This window comes from Cnephaeus nilssonii (assembly GCF_951640355.1).
Source record: "Cnephaeus nilssonii genome assembly, chromosome: 10".
NCBI lineage: Eukaryota > Metazoa > Chordata > Mammalia > Chiroptera > Vespertilionidae > Cnephaeus > Cnephaeus nilssonii.
Genome location: NC_137081.1, coordinates 20,232,733 through 20,258,247, shown reverse-complemented (window position 1 = coordinate 20,258,247; position 25,515 = coordinate 20,232,733). Strand labels below are relative to the sequence as shown.

The following is a 25,515-nucleotide window of genomic DNA, read 5'->3' as shown; positions in this document are numbered from 1 at the left end:
CACACACACACACACACACACACACACACACATGCATGCACGCACACGCACACATGCACACACCTTACATGGTAACTTAGACACCAGCAAACTTAAACACTAGCAGACAGCCATTTACCAAAGCTTGGGAAGAATTTCTTGGGCACTGTATATATCCAGTTGGCTAATAAAAAATTTTAAAAAACAAAACAAAAAACTTCTCCTCCAGCCTGGGCCTGGGCTAGTTAAGGGGCAGGAGGCGAAGGGAGACTGTTACTCCTCATTGTGTCCACCTTGCACAGAAGAACTCTCATCCCCACGACCGCCCCCCCCCCCCACCTCCTCCTCCCTCACACAGCCCCTGTCTGGTCCCCGGTGCCCCTTTCTTACATTCCGGGGGAGGAGGGTGCTGTTCGTGCAGGGAAGGGGAGCCCCTGTGTGTCTCGAAGGCCTCTCCCCACCCCCACTCCGTGTGAGTTCGTACTGCAAAGCTCTTTGGCATCCTTGCCTGGGTTGGGTGTTGGGGAGCTCAAATTGCAGCTACAAACTGGCTGGCAGCCAGGGCCGTGTATTTAAAAGCGCCTGCTCCACCGGAGTCGGTAGTCTCTTTGGAAACTTCTGCGGGGGTAAAAGAGCCAGGAAAAGCTGCAAAGCGGTGTGGGGTTTTTCCTCTTTTTTGCTCCTTCTAATTTCCCTCTCCTCCGTTTGCACCCTTCTCCGGGATTCGCGCCGAACCTGCGAATTTCGAAGAGGTGGTTGCAGAGTGGGAGAAAAGAGGGGTTAGGGTTTTTTTTATTTTTTTATTTTTTCCTTTCTTTCTTTCTTTCTTGATTTCAATATTTTCCCCTGCCTTTGCGGCTGCAGCCGCCACCTTCTACCTGTTCCGCGGCAGCCTCGCGCGGCTAGCAGCTGAAGGTTAGAAAGGAGCAGGGTGTACTTTAGATTTTAAACAACATTTTTGAAGACAAACCTCTTTTTCTCCACTCCACCCCGTCTCCTCCACAGCCTCCGAGCTCTTTATTCCGGTGGTTGCTTTGGGGCGAACAGTTTTTGGCTTTTCCCCCTGCAGTTCTGACCAGGTCGGGCTTGGGAGCTGTTTGTCCGGTGCGTGCACCTGGCGCTGCTCTTTTGCCCCCAACCTGTTGCAGGTCTTGAATCCTTGTAACTGGGACTTGCTTGCAGGCACCCCAGCCCTCTCACTCTCCCCACATTTTGCAGTTGTCTGGGGGCGGGCACCTGCTCTACCTGCCCGAATTTTTTAAAATTTCCCCGGCGCCCTCCTAGCCCCTTTCTCCCTGCGCTCTCGCTCTCCTGCCCCGCCCCAAGGTAAAGGGAGACTGGAAGATGGTGCTCACCGCAGTCCTACTGCTGTTGGCCGCTTTTGCGGGGCCGGCCCAGGGCCTGGGCTCCTTCGTGCACTGCGAGCCCTGCGATGAGAAAGCCCTCTCCATGTGCCCCCCCAGCCCCCTGGGCTGCGAGCTGGTCAAGGAGCCGGGCTGCGGCTGCTGCATGACTTGCGCCCTGGCCGAGGGGCAGTCGTGCGGCGTCTACACTGAGCGCTGCGCCCAGGGGCTGCGCTGCCTCCCCCGGCAGGACGAGGAGAAACCCCTGCACGCCCTGCTGCATGGCCGCGGGGTTTGCATGAACGAAAAGACCTACCGCGAGCAAGTCAAGATCGGTGAGCGCGCTCAGTGTGCCAGCCAGTTACACGGCGCACGAGCGGGGACAGGGGACGGGCCGGCCACGCGCGCTTTGCCCAGAAAGTGGCTTAGAGCCGGGGCGCAGCCCGGGAGGAGGGCGGGGCGGGGGCGGTGGTGGGGGGGGGGTGTCTTTGCACCTAGGAATTGGAGCCCTGACTGATCCAGCTATCTCAGGCTGCTGTCCATCCCAGCCTCAGGCGGTCTTCGCTCTTGCTCCACACCCTGCTCCTACCCTACTCCACCCCACCCACCCCCTCGCCTGAATACTGACTCTGAGCTCCTATTCGGTCTCAAGGTCCAAATCCCCAGGTACTGAGTCTCCAGTCTGAATGGGTATATATTTCATTATCAACTCCCTCCTCCACCACCTCCTAGCCACCCAACACGTTCTGGGGTGTGTTTTTTCTGAACTTGAAAAAAAAAATCTCTTTGTTAAAATATTGCCTTAACTGAGGACCTGGAAAGAGAGGCGTTCTGTGCTCATTCTACCTTTGTCCTTCTCTCAGCCCCTGCCCCCCTACCAGTCCCTTCTGACGTGTCTATCCTTCTACCCCGACACACACGCACACGCACGAGTGCGCGCGCGCACACACACACACACACACATACGCGCGCACACGCTCGCACCGTTTGCAGTTAATGCCTTTGGGGTGAGGACTGTGATCCCCTCCCACGTGCACACCCATTACTTTTGACTCGACATGATTGATTGCGATAGCTGGTAAATAGATTAAAATGCAAAATACCTTTTTTCCCTCCCAGGAAAGGTAAGATTACTTTAGGCACGCACGGCGGAGGCGGGGAGGTCAGTGGGCTAGCGGCGGGGGGCGGGTGGTCTGGGGGGCGGGAGGAGTATGAAGCAACGGTGCGGTGTTCCTGTGCTGGATGTCGGTCCCGAAATCTAATTACTTTTCCCCGCCCCAATTCAGATTTTACCTAGGACGAAAGGTGGAGTTGGGAGGCAAGAGGGGATGTGAAACAGAACTCATAACTTCCCTGTCAGTACCAATCCCCTCCGCCCCACCTCTCCAACTGGATCACAAGTGGGTGTGGTGTAAATATGAGGGGCCCTGGAATCACGGAAGGCCAAATAAAGGGGGCGGAGACTGGAACGGCCACGCCCCGTTGGCTCCCCTCCGCCTCCAAGTAGCCCCGCCCCCGGACTGCCCTGTCCCCAAGTTCTTAGCGCCCGGAGTCTAGGATTTAAAAGGTTGACTAAGCTACTTGTTTAATGAGAACAGTTCTGCTCCCTTTAGATTCGAGTTTCTTTATGGAAAGAGCTACCTGAACTTAAGTTTTTTTTAAATATTTTAATGAACTGTACACAAAAATCTGCATCCTGAGACGTCACACTGGTTATTGATTCTCTACAAAAGGGGTTAAGATTTGGCTAAATATTGCTTATTCTGCGTAGTTACTTCCTGGGACAGTGCCCTTCTCCCCTCCTATCCCCTTCCACTGTGAGCACCCCAACATGAGTTTTCTTAAACTGCAAACTACAGACACTGTCACATAGGAAAGAAGTGCGTCGGTGCTTGAGAAGAGGCAGGAGAGTTTCCCTAGGTTCAGCCTGCATCCCCCAAAACCCTGCAGGCTTTGCCTTACAGGCAGCCGCCCCTCCAGCTTGGCAAGAGGTAGTCTCACTCCCTACTGCTGCCTGCAAAAAAGAGACGGAAGGCAACGTGCAGACCCGGACGCCCCACAGGCCAGTTTGTGGGGGTTTTTTTTTTATTATTATTATTAAGAACCACTTTTAAAAGGCGGTCCCACCTGCCTTCATCGTGGGGGATATAGATTTTTAAAATGCTTGGGGTGGAGGAGAGACGGGGAAGAGATAGGAATCTACTTCCTGGCATGGAAGGGAGCGCTCTGCTTAACAACCTGGTTAACATCGAAAGTATGCCAGGTATCATTCAGCCACGTTCTGGCCCCACTTTTATTTGCCCAACAGTGTGGTTGTAGTGATGTGGGAGGTGTAGACGCGCAATTGCTGAGAGAGCTAATAGGAGCATCCAACTTTCCAGTTCAACCCACTACACACACACACACACACAGAGAGAGAGAGAGAGGGGGGGGGGTGGGGAGGAAAGGGGGAGGCCAGCTTTAGTCCCAAGCAAGATGCCCGTTAGATTTCTCTGCATCCCCTTCCTCAACTCCTACCTTCAAGGTACCTCTGGGCCAATGCTAGCTGCCTCTCCGCCCTCTCCCCCGCCCCAGCGTGTCTCACGGACTCCAGCCCGCCTTAGGCAGGTGCCTAATGGATTGCAGTTGCTGAGGCGGGGAGGGGGGGCGGGGGGCACTCTACCAGGACCGATGGAATGGAGTGGGCGCTCCCGGCTATAGCTTTTCAGCTCGTAAACTGTTGGGCGGATCCCCCAAAAGTTGGAGATGACACCGAGGCACTTCTTGAGGAGTGGAAAATGAACAGAGAGATGGAGAAAAGTGTCCATTCCATTCCTGTTCCCCAACACACACTACCACACCACCACCCCTAAACCAGCAGTGCGAACTTGGGTGCGCCCCTCCCTTCCGCGGTTTCCATATAAATATAAATAATCACACATACATACACACACACACCAAAAACATATATGCATATAGAGAGATAGATCTATACCTTTTTTCCATCCCTCCAAAAGAATGCGTCTTTGAGTTAGTAATGGGGAGCTGAGGAGGGCGAGCTGGCCGGCGGCCAGAGCTCTGGGAGGAGGAGCGGAGGGCGGAGGGCGGGCGGCCGGGCTGGCTGAGAACTAGTGTTTGCTGCGCGCGTTGCTGTGCAACCGGGAGGGAGTGGGCCCCCGCGAGCCCGGGGCTGGGAGCGCGCGGGGCCCTGCATTTTATTTCGTCCAATTGAGGGGCAAAGACACATATAGAAAAAAGAGGGCAGAGTGTTTGAGGCTGGAGGGAGGCGGGAGACGAGTTATTTATTTGGTGAGCCAAGCTCAATAATATCGGTGAGCTGGATCGAGGCGAGCAAGGGCCGGGCTTTGCCGGGGCATTGTTTGCAGGACTCTTGTGGCTTTGTGGGCGGGAGGGCTGCACGCACCTTTGCCCTGGTCTGGGAGATCTCTTCTGTGCCAGGGAGACATTAAATTGGGTGTTCGGGAAGAAGTTGATTCTAGGTTTCAGTACCGTCATTGAGAAATAAGAGAGAAAGAAAGAAAATATGCTTCTGGGGGGGGGGGGGGACCTCAATAAAAATGAATTAAGCCTTTGCTTCTTTTAGGGGTTTGGCCTCCATCACCCTAGCTTCCACTCCAAACCTGGTCCAAATGCCATGCTGAAGTCCAGTTCCAGAGTTAGGTTTCGTGGCCAAATTTGTGTCTGGGTTGAACAAGATCATGGAAAACTGAAGGAGGCAGATTCCTTTCCCACCCGCACCGCCTCCCTTTGAAACAAGTCTTTGAGAGGCTGACTGTGCCCTGCGCCAAGGAAAATGGGGTTGGGAAGACGAGAGATGCTGCTTTTAACTTGACTTTTCTTACCTTCCCCCCACCTCACCCCCACCCCTCTCAGCTGGCTGGAGGAGCAAGCACAGTTAGCCACATTTTCTTTCCATTTCAATTTTCCCTTCCACGTCCCTCCCTCCAACTCCCCCCCTCCCATTCTCCATCCCCCAATGGCCAAGGCATCCCCTAAGGCAGTGGTCGGCAAACTCATTAGTCAACAGAGCCAAATATCAACAGTACAGCGATTGAAATTTCTTTTGAGAGCCAAATTTTTAAAACTGTATAGGTAGGTACATTGTTATTAACTTAATTAGGGTACGTGGTATTTTGTGGAAGAGCCACACTCAAGGGGCCAAAGAGCCGAATGTGGCTCGAGAGCCGCGGTTTGCATACCACTGCCCTAAGGGCTTGAGTTTTAAGTCAGAGCAGCTGTGAGGTAGTCCCAGGGCTTGGGCTGGATTTGAGCCGGCAGGTGGGCTTGCAGCTGTAGGGGGAGAAGGGGCTGATCCCAGGAGCCGGAGGTTACCTTACCGGGAGGGTTACAGCAAAGGGCGCGGGAGTAGGAATCCCAACAGAAGCCCTGGTGCCTTTAATAGGGGAGGGAGGAGCTACGGAGAAGAAAAGGTGATTCTTGTCTAAAGATTTTACTTTGTACCTGAGCAATACCTTTGAAACTTTGAGTTATTTAATGTGTGAAAAATAAAACTTTAAAGAAGGATCACCATAAGCCAGGCCCACTGCATCCAGAAGCTGGAAGAACACCATAAAGGGTCCAGGTACCAAGGAGGAACCAACCAGGAAAAGGAATGGCTGTGGTAAGAGACAAGGAGGCAATCTGAAGGGGTTTTGTTGGAGTTTTTGTTTTGCAGTTTTACCACAGTTGGTCCAAAAGTTGCAAATCCCCAGGATCATCCTTAAATTGCCAGCTGTATATGTATTCCAAGACAACGATTAATCCGATACCTGCGAAAATAAATAAGTAAATAAACAAGGAAGCCAGTCCTAAGTGTCTACTCCACTTTCCTCTATATCCAGAGAATCCCCCACATTTTTTTAAGTTCCATTTTTTCCATGATTTCTGTTACAATGTCTCTCTCTCTCTCTCTCTCTCTCTCTCTCTCTCTCTCTCTCTCTCTCTCTCTCATATAAATCCAAAGGAGTGAGTGGAAATCTCTATATGGGGCAAAGTGCCCTTTCCTGCCTAACCACTTGGCTTAGCAAGGTCCTAACATCTCTCCAGGAATTATCTGGGTATTAGCCAAAGAATGCTAAAGCTCAAGGAGCCCACACAATCCTTGAAGTCAAGGCCCTCATTTTACAGATGGGGATGCTAAGGCCCAGTGTGCGGAGTCACTTGCCCAAAATTAGATGCAGGGTTAGTAGTAGAAGGAGGACTAGAATTCAGCTCGTCCCTATTGATTTTAGGGTTCCGTTTTGCTATCCCTGGCTTTCTTCACCACTCACCAGGGCTCTTGCCTGGACCCAGCCTAACCTGCAATAAGGCCTTAGGCAAATATCACCTGATGACATCATCCCATAGTGAAGGTTGTGAGGATGAAATAAGAGCTCAGAACTTGAGGGTGCCCCATCTGACCTCTGCTGGCATGCAGAGATGTTTAATGTGGGCTCCAGGTATTATGAACCTGGATTGTACCACCACACTTGCAATGTCTCTCTGACCACAGCGAAGATGGCCCTCATTCCAGACCCTTTAGAACAGCACTTTCGATTGAAACATAATACCAGCCACATCTGTCAAATTTTCGAGTAGATACAGGTGGCCACCAGCAAGCCCCTCCCGCACCTGAGAGGGAACTGCTCTCTCCACACGCTCCTCCTCCCCCCCCAAAGAGTCAGAGAAGAAAAGAGTCTGAGCTTTGATTAATGGACAGGAAATGATTCCCTTGTTTGACTCATACCAAAGCCTCTCTCCTCAGGGGGACCAGGGAGAGTTCAAACTACCTGCTCCCTGCCGCCCCCTTCTGGTCATGTAGGTCATGCAGGGAATGTGGCTGCCTAATTGTAATGTTCTGAATAGGCTATGCTGAGTCATGAGTGGGAGTGTTGCCAGGTCAGAGAAATGAGCCGGAGCTTCCTCCCCCACCTCATCTCCCATTCTTCCATTCAGAGGCTGCTCCCTACCTAGTCCTTCCACTACCTTCCGGTGTGGGGTGTGTAGGGAAAAGATAGACATTTCTACTGAGCATGCTCCATCTTCCAGCCCCTAGAGAAACCTGCCTGGAGACACTCATCTTGGGAGTCGTGCATTAGTACGTAATTAGTTAGAGGTGCATTTCTTACCAACTGTCTCCCAGGGATCAAGAAATGTGTACTAGAGTTCTGAATCCTGGCTTGGCCCCGGGGGAGGGGACGGGGGGGCGTGGAATGAAGAGGATCCTTTTTTTTTCCTCTGATCCCCGGATGTGAGTGCAACCTCACCTTTGGATCTGGGGAAGTGTCACCAACTTGACAGCTGCCACCTCTACCCTGTGGAGAGTGGTTGGCCACCCTTTCTCTCTCCACTGTAGGGAAAATCCAGTGCCTTAGTTCGTTCGGTGTGAAGGAATGGGATTAGACAGAGGCACGAACTCCCAGGGTGAGTTCTCTGTGTGGGGACTGGTTCCCAGAAGCACTTGTGCCAAGTCCCTCACCTGGGGTTGGCCATCGATTCCCCAGAGACAAGGATAGAGCCATCACTTTCTGGCAGAATGGTCTGCATCCAGGGAGCCTTAGAGCTTGTGGTGTACAAGGAGGTACCAGTCAGCCAGGTGCCAAGCAACCAAGTTTTTAGCTGATGATTGGAACTAGGGAAGTGAGAGGCAACAGAGACCTGTGCTGAGAGGTAATTAGCACATACCAGCTCACTTATTCCCCATAACAGCCCTGTGGAGAAGGGGCTGTTGACATCCTCCCCATAACTCAGATAAGAAAACCGAGGCAAAGAGAGGGGAGAAAGAGACTAAGAGTGATCAAAGTAAATCTGCACTGAGGCTTATGAACTATCAGCAGCAGCCTCGTCTTCCTCCCAAGAAGAGTAGCTGGATGTTAAGGAAGGGTAGTCTGGCTATGTTTATCCGCTTTGCTATATGATGTCCTTATTTCTCCTCGCAGGATAGAGATGTGACACACCCACGCTGGTCAACTTTGCTGTTGGTTTAGGTGCCTGACCACGTTAGTTCTCCTGGCCTGAAATGGGATGGGGGCTGGGAAGGAGCTCAGCAGGGCAAGCCTTTTGCCCCTCACTGTCCAGTCATCGACTCAGAACCTGTTCCCACCGCTGCCATTCACCCCAAGTCAGCAGGACTCCCCTCTGCATCCTCTTGCAGCTCCTCCCATCTGGCACCTGAGGATGGAGGTTGTTTGGGTTTGCTTTCCTCTTGGAAAGTCAGTGCTTTTTTCCTTCTCAGCTCATAATTCTCGTTAAAAGGAGCCCAGAACATACACGTCTGTGACTGACCACAGAGGAAAAGAAAACAGTGTCTTTCCAGAGGGACTGGGACAAGGCAGACATTGGTTAGAGGTGGAATGGGCAGGAGGGGGGTGTGCTGCAGCTCCCCTGGAAGGCTCCCAGCCGCTCCCTCACGCCCCGTCCCCTTTCTCTCTGTGCAGAGGCATGCACATGCAGTGTAATTGAGCCATTTGGCATCTGCAGCTGGGAAACAGTCAGACTTCCGGAGACTGAGACATGCCTTATGGTTTTTTAAACAGTGAGCAGCAGACCCATCATTTTCCTATAGCCTTGGTCGTAGCGAAGAGCAGGAGGCTGCAGTTGGCTAGGAAACAGGGCAGGGTGGGGAGGGGACGTGGAGCATCTAGCCATACCCATAGATCTGTGCCCTCTGACCAGCTGTCCAGTAGAATTTTCTGCAATGATAAGTGTGGCTATTGAGTACTTGAAATATGGCTAGAGCAACTAAAGAGTTGACCTTGTAATTTGATTTCCTATTTATTCATTTAAATAGCCACATGTGGCTAGTGGCTACTGTATTGGACAGCGAAGCCTGAGACCAGAGAGAAGCCCCGCCAATCCAGGGGACCCCTCCATCTGTCCTTGGCCTGTGAGGCTCATTGCTCTGCCCCCCCACTCCCTCTGTGGCAGTTACTGTGCTTAAAGACAGTGGCCCCAGTGAGATGGCCTCTCAGGGCATCCACTGAGCTCTAAGGTACCCCAGCTTACAGACAGAAAGGCCTCTAGGCCCACTTCACTTTGTCTCTTGCGTAGATCGATGCATCTCTCCATTTAAAGATTATTTATGGAGTACCATTCGCCAGAGAGACAAAGATAAATGACGAGCCTCTGCCCTGAGATTATTGTTTAAATTCCACAGAGGGAGCCAGGATGAGAGCCAGTGGAAACCCGGCTCCCTTTTCATCCCTCATAGAGAGATTCTGGGCGAACCCATCTTGTCTTCTGGCTGGAGAAAGAGACTTTCCTCTCTCCAGGTCCAGGTGGCCTGGCAAAGCCCTACATTCCTCCTGAGCTGTGAATTCCAAGTACGCCTCAGTTTCTTCCGTTTCCGAAACAAAGTCACAAGGTCTGGGCCACCCAGTTTTCTCTGAGGTTAGATTATGAGGTGAAGATAGAATGGGAACTACCACCAGCCTGGGAGCAGGCTGTTAATGATGCCAGGGAGGGACTGAGAGCCCCAGGGTGGGAGGTCAGATTGCAGGGAGCAGCAAGTCCCCAGCTGGACCATCCATCTCTGTAACCAGGGAGGGGGTGGTATGAAAACATTTCTTAAGAACATATGCCTGTCAATGTTGCTAGAGCATCCTGTCCCTACCAGATAACAGCGGCAGCAAGAGGGCATACTGGAGACAGTGGTGGAGCCTGGGTGGGGAGTATGCTTTGGGCACCTGTGCTGTGAGTAGATCTGCCCACCCTAGGGTGCCTCTGGGTACATAGCGGCCACGCCTGCACCCAGACGCCGTCTGTTTGCTGGGACATGAGAACGGTGTAGTCCTCAAACAGGTGTTCATGTGAGCACAGGGAGGGCCCATGTACCCGTCTGTGCCTCAGTGAATGTTACTGCACCAGTGTGGATGGGCAGCAATGGCCAGCATAACATGGCAGGGGCTGGGCTATCAGAGAGCTGGTTGGTTGGCAACCCACCCCAAAGGTAAATATCAGGACAATATGATAGCTCTCATTCGCTCTGTCATCGGCAAGGTCATGGAACTAAGAGAGAATGAAATAATACTGAGCATTCCACATCTCCCATCCTCTGCAGAATCCTTTTGAAATGACATCTAGAGATGGAAAGGGAGGTCCCAGATATGTTTCACTTCTTCCTCTGATCATTTTTCAATTGCAGATGAAAGAAACAGCTGAGGGTTATGCACATAGAGTCTTGCCCTGCTCCCCGTCCAGTTCCCACACCTGCCTTCTCCACCCTCCCCTGTGAGTCCTTTCCAGTCCTCACTTGTCCATCTCCCTAACTCTTTAAATACATGCTTCAGACACACAGAGAAGGAGAGGGTTTGGTGGTTGTCAGAGAAACAGGCACACAAATTCCAGATGCACCCAGGCATGCTGTGTGGTCTTCAGTCTCTGTCGCCACCTACTGGCCATGTGGAGGTATTGGCACGTTTGTCCAGCAGGTCCCAGAACCCAATGCCCTCTTCTGTTCCTTGCTGTTCAGGCACAGGGCCACCTCACCAGGAAGTCCTCCTTATATCTCACCTAAATCCCTTCCACAACCTCAGTCTGCTTTCTCTTGATGAAATAGCTCAGGAGCTGCCAGTCTACTTGTGCCTTCCTGCTTTATCTCAGACTTAAACCCTTCCCAAATCAAAAGCCTATTTATGACTCAAAGCAGCTGAGTGGGGCCTGCAGGCTCTGGCATTCCAGCTCTGGGTCTGCGTTCCAGCCCTTTCATCTCCCTGGTGCTGCCCTGGCTCCGCTCCAACTTTCCACTGTCTCTCTGGACCCTACAGGTGACCACAAGACCTTGATGAGTATCTGTGATACTCAGCTCTCCCGGTGCCTAAGTAATAGGTCACATGGGGTTAAGTGGCACCAAAAACCAGGAGGCACATCAAAGCTCTAAGCCTGCCCTTCAGAGCAGCAAAAGAGCTGGCATCCTGGGGAGGAATGGTTTTGCAAAAGTGTTTTGAGCTCCTTCAAGTGGATGCAGGAATCTACAGTTTGTTTTCCAGTGTCATCATTGCTTAGCCCAAAGCAACTTGAACACTTTCAGAGAAAAGACTAAGAGACTAGATGGCCAGTGGGGAGGATCCCAGGCGCTGGTCCAAACCCCTGGAGGTGAGCAGCTTTCTGGGGTCTCTCCCATTGGAGAGGTGACCCCTGAGCTTGGCTTTGCAGGTATCCCACACGTATCCCTGATTTGCTGGTCCTCCAGGCCAGGCTGGAGCAGCCCCTGAAGGAAACACTCATCTCTCTCCCATGGTCAACACCAAGCCCCCTCTCCCTCCTCCCCTCACTTCATCTAGTTACAGTCTTAATTGGAGAAGGGGTATGGCCACGCACCCCAGAATGCCCCCAGCCTTTCAATGGCAACATCTCTTGCCCTCTCCCCTACCCCAGTGGTCAAATGTGTTTTGAAAATTGGAATGCTTAGTTTTGCCCAGAGAGGTTGAAGGAAGTGTCTCCGGTCCCTCAGTAAGACTGGCTCAGAGACCCATCCATGCCGTAGTAGGCTTTTCCTCTTCCCCCACCCCCAACCCCACCTTTCCCTAAGACCTGAGCCTCGGGCATGGGCCTTAGTTACTAGATAAGAGAGCCCTAGCCTTTCTATTTGTACAGAGTCCTTCAAACCACCAGTGCTCCTCCCTGCATCCCGCCCCTTTCTAGCTCTTCCCACAGCCAAGAAAAGTAGGTTTACCCCAGAGCATCACTCTATCAGCTAATTCCTGGAAGGCTGCATTCCACCAACCCGGCGCATCATGTGTTGATGAATCATCACAGCAGGTTTGGATACAGTAGAGTCCGAGCACTGAGTCAAGATAAGGTGGGAAGTCGGACTGAAAGGCCAAAAGTAGGGGTCAGGGATCCTGGTGTTGAATTTGGTTCAGGGAGAGTCTGCCCCTGTCTTTGTTGTTTGCTTTCTGCTCGTCCTCTTCCTCTCCTGGGCAGTAGCCCAAATCAGCTAACCGCCCAGAGCCCTGCAAACCTGCGGAGGCTTCCTCCAGGCGGGCAACTTCCCTGCCAGGGCCTTTAGGACAGGATACCTGTCCAATGAAATGTGACAAATCTGAGCCAACTGCAAACAGGTGCCTAGGTGCTTCCGGCCACCTGCCATCCTGACCAAGTTTGGCCGGGTCCTCAAATGCCTTTCTTAACACACACCTGTAACTTCCCCTAGGCTGAGAGCTCCTGCCCTGGGGACACAAACAGTGCCTTCTCGCCCATCTTTTCTCCCCCAACACCTCCCCTCATCCCACCTGCTCGGATTCCTCTCCTATTTTCCATCACAGTGCCTTGCCCTTAAGTGGGTTGGTAATAGGATTTTCCTACACCCCAGTTGAGTCATTTAGGGTCACCTCAAAGCCCTTTGTGTGTGTTTTTTTAATTTGAAAAGAGGGCAATGAAGATAGGGCCCCCCTGCACCGGGCCTCCTGGCCACATCCTACCCCTCCCCCCCCCCCCGGGTCTGCATAGGCTGGTGGGGCTAAGGAACTGAGAGGAGAAACGGGGACCCAGAGGAGGGTGCCTGTGAGATAAGAATTAAATGGAAATCTGTGGACCCAGAAAAGGCTGGGGGCAGGCGGGGGGAGGAATTAACAGGTCAACAAATAAATGAACAAAGTCCTACTTCTTTAAAGGTCATAAGTCAGCTAAGTATAGACTGTCACCAAGTCACCCCTATATATAACTGTGCCAGCCCAGCCAGCTGTCGGCCTCTCTTGGCCTGGAGCTATGTTATGTTCCAGCCCATCCAGGGCCCAGAGCACAGAGCCAGCTCTGAGCCAGTGCATGGAGGGAGACCTCAGGGTTCTGCGTCACCCCCCCGCCCCCCGACCCACTATTCCCCTCCAAGCCCCATATCTCTGGCTTCCCAGGTCCCCTTCTCCTGCTAGTACAGACCCCCAGGACCCTCCTGCCCCCAGTTCCCCAAATCCAAGCAGCTCAAGTCCAGCAGCTCTGAAAGCATAAAGACCCCACAGGAAGTTACACGTGGCCTTTCTTGTCCACACCCTGGTTGCTTCCTATTTCCTCCGACAGCCAAGATCTCCAGGTTGTGCTCTTACATCAAAGCCACACCTCTAGCCACCGCACCATCTACTTAGTCCCATATGCAAGCCCCTGACCAGGACTGAGCCTTCCCAAAGGCCACTTCCCTCCCCTTCCTCTTTCCTGCCCCCCGAATGTCCTCTCCCTCCTGTCAAACTTCCCTCGCTTATCAGCTTGACTTTTTCAACACCCCCCCCCCAACTCCATGAAGTCTTCCTAGATTCGTGCTATGGGACTCCAGTCCTGCCAGCAACGCCCCTCCACGTACATGAGTGCTGACTCTTACGCCCTGGTTCTCATTTAGGCTCCAGGAGGGCAGAGACTCCTTCTCTCTGAACCAGCTTCAGAGTCTTGGGCTCTGCACATCTGTGTCTCAGCCCCAGAGGTTGACCCTCTGCTTCCTTCTCCCTGCAGACCGAGAATCCCAGGAGCACGAGGACCCAACCACCGCTGAGGGGGCTGAGGAGACCTACGCCCCCAAGGTCTTCCGTCCCAGTCCCAAACACTCCCGCATCTCCGAGCTGAAGGCCGAGGCCGTGAAGAAGGACCGCAGAAAGAAGCTGACCCAGGCCAAGTTTGTGGGGGGAGCTGAGAACACCGCTCAGACCCGGGCCAACGCTGCCCCTGAGCTGAGACAGGAATCCGAACAGGTGAGTCTTAAGGATCCCCCACGATTTCGTCGGCATCCCCGCCCCGCAGCCTCTGCCACCGCCCTGACTTGCGTCTAAGTGAGCATTCGTGGCAGCAGGAGATGCTAAACCTAGTGAAGGACCTGCCACTTACAGCAGAGAGCTTTTAGAGCTTACGTTTATCAGGACCCAGGGTTTGTCTGAGTGAGCAGGCGTAGAGGCAGTACGCCGGGAAAGTGCCAGCCGGCCACAGCGACCACAGAGCAAGTGCCAGGAGTGTGAACGGCCGGGGGCTGTGTCCTCACCTAGGCAGATGCTGGCCATTCTCCTAGAGCATCCACAGAGGACCACCTCCGGACATAACCACTCAGAGGCATGGAAGAGCTGAGGGTGGGGAGCCGGGAACAGATGGGACAGTGTGCCTCTGTGCCTGGTCAAATGCAGGTTTTGCACACTTTATACACCCGGTGCTTAACAGGTGGGAGGAGGAAAGGTCTTTGGTAGCAGCTAATTGGAACAAAAGGTGGTGGCTTTCCCCACAGAACCTTTGTTCCCGCCCTCCCTGGCCACCCGGGCCACGTGTTCTGCACATGTAGGTGGTTTCCACCTGGTCCTGCCATGCCTCTCATCCCTCCTATCCGCACACAGGGCCCCTGCCGCAGACACATGGAGGCTTCCCTGCAGGAGCTCAAAGCCAGCCCTCGGATGGTGCCCCGTGCCGTGTACCTGCCCAACTGTGACCGCAAGGGATTCTACAAGAGAAAGCAGGTATGCCCCGTCCCATGCCCCCAAGTTCAAAGGGCTCCTAAAAAGACACTCACCAGGAAACCTCTACCTCTAAATGCCTAAAATGTACGTCTTTAACAATAGTCTTTTTCGAACCTGAAACATCCATAACACAAATGTGATTTTCCCATTCCTCCCTGTGCTACAATCTACTTAACTTTTAATGATTCACTTTATTTACATGAATTTTATTAGGAGGGGAGAGAGAGAGAGAAAGAGTAACAATGCTATGTTGTTTCACTTACTTATGCATCCATTGGTTGATTCTTATATTGTGCCCTGACTGGGGATCAAACCCTGGGATGATGCTCTAACCAACTGAGCTACCCAGCCAGGGCTACATGGATTTTAAAAGAAAACTTGATATCACTGTGTCTCATCCCATGTTGTATGTTATTTTCTGATACATACACATAGATATATGCATACATATGACTTTAAAGCATATTTTCACCATGTACCACATAAAATCACTGCGTGTCCCCTTCATAGCCAGGCTACCCTTTGAACTGCCCCACTGTTGGCTAACCAGTGGTGCTTAGCGTATCGAATTGGGTCCCCATTCCCTTAAGGCAATGGTGTTCAGCCTTCCTTGGGCATCAGCATCACGGGGCAGGTTTGATAAAACACTAATGAGTGACACCCCCCCCCCCCCTCTCCAGTGTCTGATCAGCGAGCGGGTCTGGAGAGACTCTGAGAACTTTGCTTTTCTAACAAGTTCCCTCCCATGTGACACTGATGCTCTAAGCATACCCTCATCTAAGTGAGGGGTCAGGGGCCAGGCAGCCTTGGGTCCGTTCTTGGCTCTCCCACTCACTAACTGTGTCCTCTTACTCCAGTTATTTTTTTAAATCTCTGCCTCCAATTCTTCACGTAAATGGAGAATAGTTGTGCTTATTGTTTTCACACAATTATGAGGAATAATGGATTAATCTCTGTAAAGCACTTAGAATAGTACCTGCTATGTAGTAAGTGTTAAATAGCAGTGCTGGTACATGATTAAAAACCTGCAGAAGTGATACCTATTAACATTATCATTATTATTAATTATCATCATCATCAGTATCAGATCATCAGTCCATGTAGCTCTCTGGAGAATACCAAGTTGGAGGATCCTGAAAGGGTCACATAAAACGTGTTTATAGGGGGTAGCCAAGGTCAGACTGCCTAACCTATCATTTTTCCAGACCCTCCCCGGGCAGGGGTACAGCCCCCCTCAACTCTCTGGGGGTGAAAGTCTGTCTTGGGGCGGGAAGACGAAGGGCCAGGCGAGGGTGCAGCCTCCTGCAGGCACAGCCATCCTCACTGCCTTTCCCTGTCCGCACCCCCAGTGCAAGCCTTCCCGTGGCCGCAAACGTGGCATCTGCTGGTGCGTGGACAAGTACGGGATGAAGCTGCCAAGCATGGAGTATGTCGAGGGGGACTTCCAGTGCCACACCTTCGACAGCAGCAATGTTGAGTGATGCGTCCCCTCCTCCTCTTCCCCTCACCCCACCCCACCCCCAGCCCCAACTCCAGCCAATGCCTCCCTCCACCCCAAGACGCCACTCATTTCATCTCATTTAAGGGGAAAACATACATATATCTATCTAATTGAGGAAACTGAGGACCTCAGAATCTCTAGCAAGGTCTCAACTTTGAAAATGGCAACAATGGAGATGAAAAAAGTTAAGGAGATCCCCCCTCCCCCTTTTAAATGGTTTTCTTTTTGAGGCAAGTTGAATGAATAGGGAAGAGAGGAAGAACAAGAGGAAGAGAAGGGAAGAAGGCATATGTGTACAAGAGGGAGTAAGATGAACAGAGTTGGGAAAGGAAGGGAGAATGTGGGCAGGAAGGAAAGATCCCAGGCCTCACGGCTGCCCCCACCTTTCATGTGCAACCCTGGCCTGAGCTGGGGAGACATTTGGGCGCTAGAGTTTTGGCCCAAGATGTAGTATTTGATGACACACTTGGAGCTTTCCCAGGTTGGATTGGTCACAGAGAGAGCAAGGCAAAGAGAAAAGGTGTCAGCGCCTCTCCTGGGTCTAGCTCCTCCTGCAACCAGCAATGTGGGCGGCTTGAACTCTCCTTCCTCTGCTTACCCCACTAGGTGTTCTCTCCCCCCCAAATTTATAAAAGCTAAAATGCATTCCACTCCCCTCAAAACAAAACAAATTAAAAACTGAGTGATATTAGATAGATAGACTTTCCTAAGCAGATACATAAGAATTACATATGTGTGCACATTTCCCTGTGCAAACTTTTGGAAATTAATACACACTCAACAGTGGGAAGACTTGTTCCTCCCGGTTGACCAGAACTCCGAGCTGAAGCATGTGGTTTCAGCCCCTCAATGTATTTGATTCACAACTAGCACAGCCTCTGTGGGGGAGGATAGGCTGAAAAAAAAGTGGGCTTGTATTTATCTACAAGGCTCCATGTAGTCATATATAGGCATATAAATCTACTTTCTTTCTTGTTTTTTTTTCCTTCCTTCCTTTCTTTCAAAAATTTGTATTATTAACTTTTCAAATAGTTTCTATGGGGGCATTGAGGAGCTTCCTCATTCTGGGAAAACCAAGACAACTCATATTCTTCTAACACGACCCATAATACCAGTCTTGTCTGCCTCCCATGAGCAGCAAACTCAACTTTTTGTGGGACACAGTGTTGGATTTTTTTCATGATTTCCCATGTGCACACGTCTTTATACGTACCACTCAGCCAGGTGGATGAGAGCACTCTGTGTGCACCCACCATGCTCCTCACACCCTCCAGAAGTAACCATCTCCAACCGCACACTGAGCAAGCCCAACAGGCCCAAGTTTGACCTACTGGTCCCACCGGGCCTTTCCATTTCATCTGGGCAGAGCCTGCATTTTGAAAGCCTCTCTCACTCTTCATGCTGACAGAGCAGGAGAGAGATCGAAATGAGAGATGACAAAGAGGGATGTGGAGGTGAACAAGTTTCAATACAGGGAAGTTTGTAAAGTGATTGTTCAGGCCAGATAGATGGAGTGAAGGGAAAGGGGCTGATGGCCCCATTCTAGCTTTGAAGCAAAGCAACAGAAAAGGAGACAAAGCCAGAGAAACTCCCCTGGCTCCCCACCCAATAAGCCCTCTGGGATTCAAGAGGAAGATGGGGTACAGGTTACAAATGAGAAATGAACTAACTCTCGGCCTTAGAGCCAGGGAAGGTGGGTAACCTTAGGGTTCTAGACTTAGCAGCTAGACCACAGCAAGGAGCAGTAGAGACTGGCCATGTTTGGAAGGGACAAGACTTACTGCTCAGATGCCCATCTTCACCCAGCAGTGAGGGACTGAGGCCAGAGAGTTTTCATTCACTCTGGCCAGTTCAGCTTCCTCCCTGGGGTGAGGATGGAAGAAAGGCCTAGGACAGCAAGGGAATGGATGCTTGGGGTGCTGTCACTTGGCAGCCACATTCTGAACCAAGGACACTCCCATTCTCCACTGACTTCCTCAACAAGTGGGTGGTCTGGGGGCTGTCCCCTGCGGCTGGAGCTAGCCTGCCAAAAAAGGGGGTTTGGACAATGGCAAGGACACCTTTTCTCACTGTGAGCACAGCCCTCTCCATTCTTTCCCGATGCCATGACACCGTGGAGACACTCCAACACCGAACGTGGGGCAATGAAGAGGAAAAGCAAAGAAGCCAATCTAGTCCAGCTAGCGGAAAACTTGCAGCTGTGCAACGTGGGGGATGTCTCCTGCTCCCCAGGACAGGACAGTTGGCTGGAGATGGGAGAGATGGTCGATCTTCATAGGACAAAGGGCCTGACGGGAATGGCAGCTGCAAGGACTTACTTGACCTGCTGTGTCAGCATACCCCATCTCCCTGTGCCACTGTCCCTGAACCCTGACTCACATTTCTATGCTGTAGGCCAGTATCCTGAACCTTCCCCACCTCCCTCTTCTTCCTGCCCATCCTTCCTTTGGATCTTGAGCAGTCATCTAACTGGGTTCTGCCAAGTGGATACTGGGGTGCCATTCCCCCTAAGAAAAGACTGAACCAGGAACTGCATGCCCTACTCCCACCCCTCCCTAGGCCTGGACCTGGTTCCTGAGAGGGGCTCTCCCCCGCCCCACCCCACACCACTGTTTACTGGACTTTGAATGGGCTCCTGACATCAGCTCTTTGCTGTCAGCCCAAAGTGGGGACGATGGCCTGGCTCAACTTCACCAGTCTCTTCAGGTCTCCAACGTTCATGACGACTACACACCTGTGAGTCCCCAGTGTTTGCAGGGAGTGATGCTAGTCAATCCGTAGAGGACCCTGGACCTTCTTGATGGATGGAACTTAGCCTCTCCCAGGGGAGGTCCGGCTTGAGCCCAGTATGGAGAGACCACGGGAGAGAGTCACTGGGGACGATGGTGCTGTCCCGCGGCAGGTGGGAGGGAAGGCAGATGTGGAGCGCTGCCAGCCACAGGCTTCTCCTTGACCCCAGGCTGCCTAGGCCTCTGAGTGCTCTCCTGGCGGCCTGAAGCTCCAGCTTCTCAATGGCCTCAAGTCTAAGTGTTGACCTTCCCCATCAGGAGGTCTCATCCCAGCTCCCTTTTGACTCATGCCTCACTCCAGCAGTGTAGACCATATGTGATGTCCCAATGGAGGGAGGCCTAGCCAGGACTGATCCTCCTTCCCCCAGAGCCCTCCCTACCCTGGCAAGGAAGGGCATCTGGGGAGGAAGTTTCTCAGACAGCCAGGCCTGGACAGGCCCGGAGACTTCAACCCTTACCCGGGGAGGAAGGGAGGCCCGGAGGCTGTGGGGTCCCCCAACCTCTCCCCTCGCCCATGTCCCCATCACCACTTTGGTGGTCTCCACTGTACCCCTGCAAGGGTCAGCCTCCTCTGGGGTCTGGGAGAGGTGGGCCATGTACATCACGCGCTCTCTTCTTCCACCACTTAACTCTCCAGCAGCCACGCAGCTGCCATGGCAACCGCCAGGCCCCCTCATGAGGAGGCAATGATCTCTCAGCCCCCAGAGGGCTCCAGCTCAGCATGGGGGTTCAGAGAGGAGTGGGCCAAGGAGAGGCAGGACCCTCTGCTCTCAGAGAGGACTTTTGTGGCTTCCAAGAGAAAGGAGGCTACGTTTTAAGAAGTGGTGGGACTAAGGGAACAGGGTTTGACCTGCCAGCAACCTGGGCGTTGTACTGTCTTTATTTTTGAAACCACTAAAGTGCAAGACGTATTTTGCACTTTTCTCCACTTCGTTTTTCTCTTAGGTTTTTGTGTCTTTTTTGAAACATACTTCCTTGGTTTCCTAGCGGAGTACATGGCTTAGCCATCTCCACGGACTCTGGCCTCCTCTCTTCAGCTCCTTCTGGATGGGGAAGGGGAGGTGGGAGGGCGAGTTCACTCCACTCCTCTGGTCCCCGGACACCAGCCTGAGTCCCACCTGCCGCCACCAGCGCCGTCACACAGTAGCCCACACGGATAGACAGTTGTCAGACAAGATCCTTCAGATTCCGAGTTGCCTACCGGTTTGTGTTTTTGGTTTTTGGTTTTTCGGTTTTTATTAGACAGCAGTAACCACAGCACATATTACTGTAGTTCTCGATAGTTTTACATACATACATACATACATACATACATACCATAGCTCTATTTTCTCCTATTTTTTTGTCTTCAACTTTTTTAAAAGAAAACAAATGCTCATAATCTTTACTGGTGAAAAGGATGGATAAACGAACCAACAAACAAAACCAGTTCATGGTGAAAAAAAAATGCAGGAAAAATAATTTGCCTGAATGTGGAAGAACTCACCTCCTGTTTAGCATTTTGTACCTAAGGAAATAAAAATGAGAAAAAAAAAACACAACAGAGGATCTCACGTTTTCTTAAAAAGGTGAAGATTGCTGTATACTATTTATTCATCTTATAATTTATGTTACTCCTGATCTTTGTCGTTTGTCGTGACGAAGCATTTATTTAATAAAGTGATGCATTCAGTTAGCCTGCGTCAGCTTCCTCCGGGTCCCAGGACTCTCCTCGGGCCACATCCAGAGGGAAGGACAAACGACCAGGCAGAGGCAGGACCCAGGGGACCCCAGGCCCATCCAGAACTCGGGGGCCCCCTTCTCCATCCCTCCAAATCTGTCTCAATGAGTTCATGCATACCAAATATCAATGCATGTTCAGCTACTGTTATTACTATGATATTCTTATCATTTCATCTCAGCCCCTGCTATTAAATAAAGTGGCCTTAATCTATCCGTAAGCAAATGATGAGCCTCTTCTCTTTGGAGAGGATTTTAAGGAAGGCGTTTCTAGAATGTTCCTCAGTCACTTACTCCTGGGAACGTCTGTCCAAGGCAAATCCCACCTCCCGCTCCTCCCCAGCCCACTGCTGTTTCTGCCCAGTGGAGAGAGAAGCTATGAAATGGCTGGTGACTGATTTCAGCCTCTCAGGGGCTTAAAGAGCAACGTTTCCACCTGTCCTGCTGCCACAGGCACCCTGCTGTGGTTCCCCCCAGACCCCTCTCCTCCCGGCTCTTCTCCCAGCCCCAGGTCCCCTCTTCCTTAGTGGAGCCCGTAGCAGCACACTTCTGTGGGTGTCCCTGACCACCCCCTACAGGGGCCTCCCCGTCCATGGCATCTCCACTCCGCCCCACCCGAACCCTGTGCCCTGCCCCTTGCGAATCACATGTCAAGTGAACTAACTGGGAGTGCCCCTGCCTGACCAGGGAGTTGCTGGTCATTGGGCCCACTCTTTCCCAAGGGTCGCTGTGTCCCTGAGACCTCTCCACCCCACACACAGCTTTGCAAACGTGCCGTCTTCAGCCAAGGCCCAGCAGTGAAGGCAAAGCTGAGAGTGTGAAAGCTGGGCTGGGAGGCGGAGAGGGGCAGGTGCCCGGCCCACTTTCCTTTGCATGGGTGTTGACCCATGGTGGGGACAGGAAGAGTAAGGTACAGGAAGGCCATGCTGGACTGGGTCACCCCACAGGACCTGCCCTGGGACTGTCTCCTGGCCTCTCCACCAGCAGCTGCTCACCCTGCTGTCACCCACATTCTGCCTGAAGGGGGCGTGGGCAGGACTCTTCTTCAATTGCTGTGTCTGTGCCCGCCCCTCCCCCCCAACCCGCCACTTCCCTCCCCTTAGACCCTCATCTAGGAATTCCTAGAGTTCTGGCTCCCAGCTGCCACCCCTTCTCCCACCCCCACCCTGGACAACCCACACAGCACCTTAGTGATCACACATCCACCCGGGGTCCTACGATCCAGTAAGATTGGGCTGGAGTCTCGTGTCTATAATAGAACATTTCTGGAAACATAGTTCTATTTCACTCCTCAACTCTACCAGGTCTCCCCTCCACCCACTGAAACCACACTCTGAGCCTCAACACCTAAAGTGTTCCACATGGAAAAATCTGAAAAGCCCACCCTCCCATTCCAATCATATTCTACTATTACGGTGAGAGGAATGGGGGGCGGGGGGCAAGGAGGCAGTGTTAGCATTTTACTTAAGGGACGATGGAAACTCTGGTCTGTGTTTTTGTTTGTTTGTTTGTTTGCTTGCTTGATCCATCGACCATCTGGCTCTGCTTCCTCCTCTGAGGACCCTGGAGCCTGTGGTTCCACTGGCAGCTCCGACTTGTGGGGGGAGGGGGGGTCTCACCTGCCCTGGAGAAACCTCACCAGCCAATCTCCTCACTCCTGCACAGACTGCTGAGCCCTGAGGGAGAAAGTCCCACCATCCTGTGAGCTCCCAATCCTGCCTGGGGAACCCATTAGGGACTCCTACCTGAGTTGTCTCCCTCCCACGTTCCCCTTAGGTCTAAGCACACTGGCACGCTTCTCCCCATACTGCCTTCTCCCTGTCCGAGAAAACCAACACCGCTTATGAGACCGTCCTCATCTTCCCATCTCAAATCCTACAGAGTTAGCCACAAAAGCGCCATGATGTTCTTCTTCCCTCCCCAATCAGTCCCCTGTTTCCAAGGACAGCTCCCTTCCTGCTCCCCCCACCTGCTGCTCCTCCACCTCCTCCATAAACCATTCCCCCTCTCTCTCTACAGGTGACAGAGGAGGGGGCGAGAAGAGGGTGGATATGAAAATGTCTTGGAGCTAGAATCAATGGGACTTGTTCGTGAATTGGATGTTGAGATGAGGATGAGGGAAAGTCATGGGTATCTTCTCCACCCAAAATCCCCCAGGCAACTTGAATTCAACATGCCCAAATTGAGCGCATCCTGTAAGCTTACTTGAAGATGAAATAAATGAGGTCCAGAGGTCAGAAAGGTGTCCACAGTCACATAAGCCATAAGTAGGAGAGTTCAAATTCAGCTCAACGGCTGCCTCCCCTCCAAGCCCATGCTCTCAACTACCACATCACATGTAGCTAGTATTCAAGACACACCTGGCAGATGTGGTCACGGCAGGGTGATTCTGCAAATTCAGAGGCACAAGCTCGGGGCCTGCTTTGTGGGCGTGTAACCTATGTCGTCACGCAGGGCCCCGTGCTTGGCTTAGTGCTCTGCTGCTGCTGTCTTGAAATTCTTAATTTCTGAAGCAGGGGCTCTGTATTTTCATTTTATCCTGAATCCTACAAATCAGGTCACCTAGAAATCAGGTGATTCTACAAATTAGAATAGCCCAGGAGGCATGTTTTAATGCATATTTCCAGGTCCCTTCCTAAGGTTCTAGCTCTGGAATAAGTTATTTGATCCCCCAAGTGTAACAAGCATTCCCAGTTAACTCATTGTGGACTCCTGGGACCACCTCTTAAGCAAAATAAACTTGGAGGCCCTGTAGTCAACTGCAGTTTCCTGTTCCACCACACAGTGACAGTATAACCCCAGTATCTCTCCACTGCCAGGTTTTTAAACTTTAACAAGGAGGCTGGTTCTGGAAAGTGAGCAATAGCTTGACATCTCCAAGATCCCTGCCCAGCCAACCATCTTCATACATGGGCGCAACTGTGCCTTCCCTCTGCCAAGGTTTCTAGGTCATTTATACATCGGTGTGGTTCTGGTAGCTACAGACACAGTGGTGGTGCTGCTCACCCCCACCCCCCAGCCCCCCACCCCCAAATCCACCTCTTCAGAGGATTTAGAGCACAAACAAGGAGACTGTGGCAAGTGACATGGAACTTGGCAGAAGATTGTGGCATCCTCAGGAGCATTTCACAAAAATGTTCCAGAAATGACCCAAGCAAGCCAGCAACCATGGGGCATAGGGGCTGACACGAGGGCTGACCCCAGCAATAATCCCATGATATCCTTCCCATTTCATACAGTTCTATAGTTTTCAAAGCACGATCGCATCCACCATCTCACATTGACTCCACTCTGTTATTTGAGGTGGAAATCGTCCCCATTAGAGAGATGAAGAAAACAGGCTCAGAGAAGGCAAGTGACGTAGCTCCAGAGCAGTGGCATGATAGCAATGCGACTGGATTCAAACCCAGGCCTCCTGACACAGCATTTTTCTTGCCTCATCCCTGGCTATGCATTAGAATCATCCAGGAAACCTTTAAAAAATAAAACACCTGCCTGGGCTTCACTTCAGACCAATCAGATCAGAATCTTTGATGTGAGGCACCCTCAGTCGTTCAAATGTTAGCCGGGGTTACGCGCTGCACTTCCCCAGAGAGCCAACAGGGGGTGCCCAACCCCAAGACAGCAGCCAGGAGCTGCTGACTGTAGCTGAGGGGACAGGAGAGGGGCGGCCAGCACCCAGCAGTGGATAAAAGAAAACCAGACCCCAAGATCCAACCAGGGGCCCAAAGCACTGCAGGCCCCCCCAATTATCCCACAGGGGGGCGGTATAACTCCAGGCTGAGCAGCTTGCACACTCTGGAGTCAGAGACTTCCAGGTCTGGGGCTGGAGTTTGGGCACCACTGGGGACCTTTTTCTCACCTATAAAGTGGAGCTAGTGATAGCACCTCATTTGTGGATTCATGAAGATTGACTGAATGAATGTACTTCCCGGTGGCCAGCCACTAGATAAGAGACCAAAGGTAGGCAGAGATGTGTCACTCTGGGGGACCTGGTTTTCTTCTCATCTCACCCAGGTAAGGCCCAGGTGTCCTCTGCCTCTCCGGAGTTGCCCGTCACCTCCTGTGGCAGGAAGGACTCAGATCCTGACCCAGAAGAGAGGGTCACATGAAAGTGGGGCTCTGCACTATGTGCTGGGGGAGGGAGGAGGCTTGGGCAGTGTCTGCCTTCCCCCATGGCCCAGTGCAGTCAGCAGCCCCCCGGAATTCACCAGGGGTTGAGCCCAACAGAACGAAGTGTGTAGAGCTCCTGCATGGAATTCTGCTTCAGAAAGGGGGCGCACATCTGTGCCTCCGTCTTCTGGGCTCTTTAATATTTGCTGTTCTGAGTCCAGTGACGTGGGCCTCAGAGAGCTGCCCCTGGATTCGGAGGCAGTGCGTCCGTGAATACGCTGGCCCACAGCAGCCCACTCCCTGTCCCTGGGGGCTGAATGGACATCTCCCCGCGCAAAAGGGAGCTCTCATTTGAAGGGCCAGAGGCCCCCAGTTCCAGTGTTTCTTCCTTTGGAGTATCATCTGAATGTGCGTAAGGGAAGACAGACCCCTGCATGCTCCACCTCCCCTCCCCCAGTGCCCACCCCGGCAGGGAGGGGGCGGCGGGAGAGGGGTGAGGGCCAGGGACTCAGCTGGGGGTCCAGGCAGACACACTGGGTCCTGGGTCACAAGTGAGGGCTCCACACCTTGAGTTCCCACAGGCTGAGACCATTGGAGGGAGATCTGCCTTCCTCATGCCCCATCCTTCGCCTTCCGGTTTCATGATGGGAAACCGAGGCTGGGCCTTTCCCACT

General features: G+C 52.3%; 1 protein-coding gene across 1 annotated transcript; it reads left to right on the top strand.

The window, feature by feature from the left end:
- The first annotated feature begins 567 nt into the window (after nucleotides 1-567).
- IGFBP5 (insulin like growth factor binding protein 5) lies at nucleotides 568-20,685 on the top strand. Its single transcript, XM_079782613.1, has 4 exons — nucleotides 568-1,657; nucleotides 13,737-13,972; nucleotides 14,600-14,719; nucleotides 16,069-20,685. Exons 1-4 carry the CDS (start codon nucleotides 1,324-1,326, stop codon nucleotides 16,198-16,200), a joined length of 822 nt encoding a protein of 273 aa, XP_079638739.1. The 5' UTR covers nucleotides 568-1,323; the 3' UTR covers nucleotides 16,201-20,685.
- The last annotated feature ends 4,830 nt before the right edge of the window (nucleotides 20,686-25,515 follow it).